The 5733-nt window shown below is 60.9% G+C and overlaps 1 protein-coding gene across 1 annotated transcript in view; it reads left to right on the top strand.

The window, feature by feature from the left end:
- The first annotated feature begins 18 nt into the window (after positions 1-18).
- LHX2 (LIM homeobox 2) overlaps positions 19-5733 on the top strand; it is a 20496-nt gene continuing 14781 nt past the window's right edge. The window contains exons 1-3 of the mRNA XM_029920302.1: positions 19-220; positions 1705-1907; positions 2861-3264. Of these exons, the coding sequence (XP_029776162.1) occupies positions 101-220; positions 1705-1907; positions 2861-3264 (727 nt within the window). The 5' untranslated portion in view covers positions 19-100. The remainder of the gene's footprint in view (positions 221-1704; positions 1908-2860; positions 3265-5733) is intronic.

Raw genomic sequence — 5733 nt, 5'->3', positions numbered from 1 at the left:
TGCACCGGGCCCGTTAGCGCCGGGAGCGCCAGGCAGCTGAGGCGGGGGGCCAGCCCTCCCGCGGAGGAGCCGCGCCCCCGGCCCCGCCGGTCCCGCCGCGATGCTGTTCCACAGTCTGTCGGGCCCCGAGGTGCACGGGGTCATCGACGAGATGGACCGCAGGGCCAAGAGCGAGGCTCCCGCCATCAGCTCCGCCATCGACCGCGGCGACACGGAGACGGTAGGCGCACGGCTGCGGGGTCGGGGCTGAAAACTGGGACGGGGCCGGGTCGGTCCGCGCTTCTGCTCTGCGAAGTTTGGGGGGACTTTGAGGAGCGTCCTTCGTGCCGCACGGGACTGGGCGCTGGGGATCCGCGGACAGGATGCAAGGCCCGGAGCTCCCGGCTCGGGGGAAACCCGGCTGTGGGGCGGAGGAGGAAAAAAAGGTTTAAGCCGAAATTTCAGACCCCAGGGGTGCAAGAGAGCATTTCTCCCGAAGTGAGATCGAAGTCCCACCGGCGTCCCGGGATGGCCCCTCTTCTCACTACACCGGGACCCTCTGGTCGCCAGCTCCGCGTTCCTCTCCTCTACTCGGCTGTAGCTGCTGGCGGCGCCGCCTGCGGCGCGGGGAAGAGCGAACCAAACGGGAGCACTGGGGCTCGAGCCGGCGTGGGCCGCTCGCGTCCCGCCTCCTGGCAATCGGAGTTCCCTCCCCGGCACAATTTCAGGGGTCTAAGTCTTCTGGGCCCGTGCTTTTCGTTGATCACGCTCCTGGCCTCCTGGCCGGCCGACCTGGCCCGGCCAGGGCTGGGAGTTCAGGCCCTGGTCTGGCTCTTGTGGAAGGAGAGTCCATTCGGATCTCTACACCTGGCTTTGCCAGCCCAGCTCCAAATAGCCAGTTCCTCACCTCAGACCTCCCAGGGGGCCAGGCAAGCAGCCGCTATCCAAGTTGGGCCCAGAAGTGACCTTTAGAGGCGGAGGAGGTAGGGAGCAGGAGCGAAGCTTCTCCACTTGAAAGGCAAGGGCAGCAGCCTCAGTGCCTCCCGCTTCTGAGTTCTTCTTTCCGGATTAAACTCTCGGCCTGTCCTGCACTCAGACTTTGAGGGTGCCTCTGCACTTCACTCACCATCTTCCAGGACCCAAGAGGGCCCCAGCCAGTGTGGCCAAGGTAGTGGAGGGACAGAGGTGGCTGTGACCCGTCCCTAAACCTTTGGCATACGGACCCAGAGATCACTGGGGCTGGGGGCCGGGAACTCTGTGCGTCTCTGGAGAGAAGACTGTGTACAGGGTGACTTTTAGTGGTCATCGTACTCCTTTTCCTGGGGCCCCGCAGTGTGGCTCCTTGAAGAAACAGTTTCGAGGGAGCTTTCGGAGGGCTTGACTGGAGTAGCCACTGCTGCCCCAGTCCTCAAACACAGCCCAAGCCTTTCTGGGAAAAGGGCAGAGAGGGCAGGAAGGGGGAGAACTACGGAGGGAGATCCAGCCAGGCCAGCAGCCAGGCCTGGGCCTGTGGCCGGCTTGGGGCTGTGTGGGCGGGCTTGGGTTCTGAGCCTCCTCAATATGGGCCTTTTGGGGCAGAGGAAGCGCACCGCACACCCTGGCGGCCCTCTCCGGGCTTAGGGCTAGCTGGAGCAACGGAGGGAGCCACGGGTGTCCATTTCCAAGCCACCGCGAAGTCGCAGGCTGACGCAGGCGCTGCGGTCTCCCGCCTCCCTCCCTCCGCAGACCATGCCGTCCATCAGCAGTGACCGGGCCGCGCTGTGCGCCGGCTGCGGGGGCAAGATCTCCGACCGCTACTACCTGCTGGCGGTGGACAAGCAGTGGCACATGCGCTGCCTCAAGTGCTGTGAGTGCAAGCTCAACCTGGAGTCGGAGCTCACCTGTTTCAGCAAGGATGGGAGCATCTACTGCAAGGAAGACTACTACAGGTAGCCCCCCACCCTGGGATCCTCTGCCCCTCAGGACCCCCCCAGTCTCAGGCACAATCAGACCCAGTCTCCTTGCCCTCCAGTCCCAAGGGAGAGTCCCCTACCTAGGTCCCCCCTTCTCCAAGCCAGTGCAAATGAGGTGACAACCTTTTCAAACAGAAATGTGAGGGAACTTCTGGAAAGGTCTGAGAAGTACAGGGACCCAGAGAAAAGGGCTCGCTTCTGAGCTTAGACCATAAATAAGCTTGGGTTGGACGGGGGTCCTTGCACCCCTCTCCCTTTGAAATATCTTGGGTCAAGCAGAGGGAACAAACAGCCACCCCCACCCCCACCCCCACCCCCACCCCCAAGCCCAGACAGCTTGGGCTGGTGTGGGACAAAGTGGGAAGGAAAGCTAGGAGATCAATTGGGTGAATTTCCGGGTCTTTCGGGTCTTTCGTGGAGATGGGGATGAAAGCTGCCTGTAGGGTTAAAAAGAGCCAGAGTCACTAGCAGTTTCTGGTTTCTCCTCTATGGTTTAGGGTTAGGGTCTGTTTATATTCCCCCCCCCGCTTTTTTTTTTCCCTTCCCCTCTCTCTTTCCCTGTGTCTGCTTTTTTCCAAATTACAAAAGTCTGTAGGATTTTCAGGTACCGGTGTGGAGGGCAGGGGTATAAGTTGAGAAAGGGTAAGTGGGTAGTATCCCCCCCACTGTGTTCCCAAGCCAAGGCTTTCCTGGGGCTCGCCCAAACTGTGCGTGAAGTCGAAGGCTTGTGGACATGCATATGGTTAAGGGAAACTATTTTAGGGTAGACAAGACCTGGACCAAGACCTAGTTCCCTCTTTCCCCATCCTCCAACTGGTTCCCGTATTAAGGAGTAGATCTCCCCCAGTGGCAGCAGCGGCACCTGGAGGAGAGATATGGGGGTACCCAACCGTGTGTCCCCACAGTCCCTCCCTCCATGGTCCCTACAGGCGGTTCTCTGTGCAGCGCTGCGCCCGCTGCCACCTGGGCATCTCGGCCTCGGAGATGGTGATGCGCGCTCGGGACTTGGTTTATCACCTCAACTGCTTCACATGCACCACGTGTAACAAGATGCTGACCACGGGTGACCACTTCGGCATGAAGGACAGCCTGGTCTACTGCCGCTTGCATTTCGAAGCGCTGCTGCAGGGCGAGTACCCCGCGCACTTCAACCACGCCGACGTGGCGGCAGCCGCAGCCGCAGCGGCCGCGGCCAAGAGCGCCGGGCTGGGCGCGGCCGGGGCCAACCCGCTGGGTCTTCCCTACTACAATGGCGTGGGCACGGTGCAGAAGGGGCGGCCGAGGAAGCGCAAGAGCCCCGGCCCCGGGGCGGATCTGGCGGCCTACAACGCTGGTGAGTTCGAGGCGCGCTGAGCGCCCCCGTCGGGTTGGGGGAAAGTGCGTGGCGATGACCGCCTGAAGCCGGAGTGAATCTCAGTGTGTTATGTATATGTATATATCGCCCTGGATACTCTAGTCCTTAGGTCCCCCAGACCCTAAGCGCCAGACACCACGGCAGAACAGACCTTTAGGCTCCTTGGCTCCAGCCCGAGTGCACTGGCTGGAGTGGAAGGAGTAGATGCATTAGAGTCTTGCTGACCCCAGTGCAGGGCCTCGTCGCTGAGACAATTTTTAGAGGCAGCCTTTTGCTTTGGGCCTTTCCCCCACTTTGTTGGTCGGAAAGTGCAAGGAGGAGCCGACACCAAACAGGCTCTGGGTTGGTGTGGCTGAGGATAGGGAGCTGGGGCAATGAAAGAACGAGGTGAGGCAGGGCAGCGAGGGTTCCAAAGGAATGGACTAGCAGTGGCCGAGGCAACTTTCGCCGCCTGGCATTTGGCCTGTCAGGTGAAATGTACTGAGGGCAGCAGGCTTCAGAAACTTGGGCCCAGGACCCTTATGAACAAGAGCAAGTCCCTGTGGCCGGCCCGATTCTCTTGCTCCGCCAGGTCTCGCTTTTCCCCAGGCTCCTTCCTCGGAGTTCTGGGCGCCAGCAGGGTGCTGGATGAGAGCCGCGACCCTTGCAAGCCGGCGCCCGGGGATGAGACCAGAGTAGGCCTGGCCTCTCACGGAGTCGGGTGGAGGGGCTCTTTTCACATTTCTGGCATCTCAGAACCCCAAGACTTTCCAGGAGAGGCTCTGCCCCCTCCCGCGCCCCTCCCTGTTCCGGACAGCTGCCGAGGTTCTGGGGGCCCGGCAAACTGAGCCGTCAACATCTGCCCGAAGTCTGCAAGGCCAGAAAAGGTTTATGACTCCCCGGGCTTCTGAACTAGATAGAGTTTATTTGCAACTGTTTTTTTCTTTCGTTTGCGACAGAATCGGATTCAGGGATTTTGTTTTCTTCCTCCTTTTCCCCTTAGTCGAATGCACAAGTGGAAACAAAACAAAACAAAAACCCAGGACTGTGGGGAAAGGGCATCGTGGGGGAGAAGTCAGGGTTATTTTGATCTTTAAAAATCCGAGCTGGCTGGGGGAGGAAAATCCAGCTGGGGGTCGGGGGGTGTCCCCTTTTTGCTCCAGCAAAGTTGCTTGTTGGAAGATGGATGGGTGTTATGTGCCTCCATGTGTGGAGCTGGGAGCAAAACGCAGCCCCCAGCGTGGTAAATGGTGAAGTGGTCTCAGACAGGTCTGTGGCGGCAGATTAAAGATTTGCTGAAGGTTCTACGGAGATGCCAGCTCTCAGAAACTTCCATCCTTCATCTCTCACCGCCCTGAAAATAGAATAAACCGAGTCCAGGCCAGGTTCCCCCCAAACAAAGCCGCGTCTATTTATCAAATGAGGTTGGCCCCCAGTAGGAAGCAGCAGGCACAGAGCGCACAGGGCGTGGGATCATGTTTTTCTAGGTAGGCAGGTTTGCAACTGGGTTTGAAATTGGAAGGCAGAAGAGTTACAGAAATTTATTTGTGCTTTTTGCTGCTCTGCCGCCTTCCCTGGCGAGGTCCGGCAGCACCGAGCGAGATGTGGCTGGAGGCTGAGTTTCAATGGATCTGGCATCACCGCAAGGCATTCCCCACCCATGCCATCTCCATGTTTTGTTTTGTTTTGTTTTGTTTTGTGTTTTCTTTGGCCCTTCTCTCTTTTTTACCTTTCCACCCTCTCGATCCCCCCCCCCCTCTCTGCGTGTTTGTGTCTGGGTTTCTCCGTTCCGGTCTTTTTCTCCCGGAGCGCGTCTCTGGCCTTGGCTCAAGCGGTAGAAACCGCACACGGCGCGCCGGCGGCGGTGGCCGTGCCGCTCGTTTCTTCGGGGCTCCCGGGGCCAGATTGGGGAAAAGAGGGCGCCTCCCTGGCCGCGCCGGGCCCAGCCAGGCCTCCCCCAGGTCTGGCTGCCGTTCTTCTCTCCCCGCACCGGGCAGGAGAGAAATGGCTGCATTGTGGGCCTCGGGGCGGCTGGAAAGGGCGCCGAGGAGGGTGGAGGGTGCCTTGCGGGTCGTGTGTGTATGGGCAAGAGCGTGCGTGCGTGCGTGTTTCTGACCGTTGAGGACACGAGCTTGCTGGTGTGAGTGTCCCACACCCGGGAGCCCAACTACACCGACCCCTTGCAAAGCCCTTCGCTCTGTGGGCCGGTCGGGTGGCGGAGCGGCGGCACCCTATTCCAGGGCGGCGAGCTCGGGCAGAGCAGGGAGGGACGGCCGTCGGTGCGCCCGGCCCGCCGCTCGGGGAAGGGCGGCCAAAGCGGCGGGGCCGCGGGGTCGGAAAGTCCTTCCGGGGCGGTGGCCGCTGCAGCCTTCCCCTGGCTGCCCGTCGGGTCCGAGAGCGCAGCCCGGGTCGCTGGGGCAGCCCGGAAACCTTCCCCCGCCCCTGAGCTGGGCTGCCCGCCGGCCTGGG

Source organism: Suricata suricatta, chromosome 13, assembly GCF_006229205.1.
Source record: "Suricata suricatta isolate VVHF042 chromosome 13, meerkat_22Aug2017_6uvM2_HiC, whole genome shotgun sequence".
NCBI classification, from domain to species: Eukaryota; Metazoa; Chordata; class Mammalia; order Carnivora; family Herpestidae; genus Suricata; species Suricata suricatta.
Note: the sequence above shows the minus strand (reverse complement) of the source record. Positions and strands in the feature narration are given on the sequence as shown.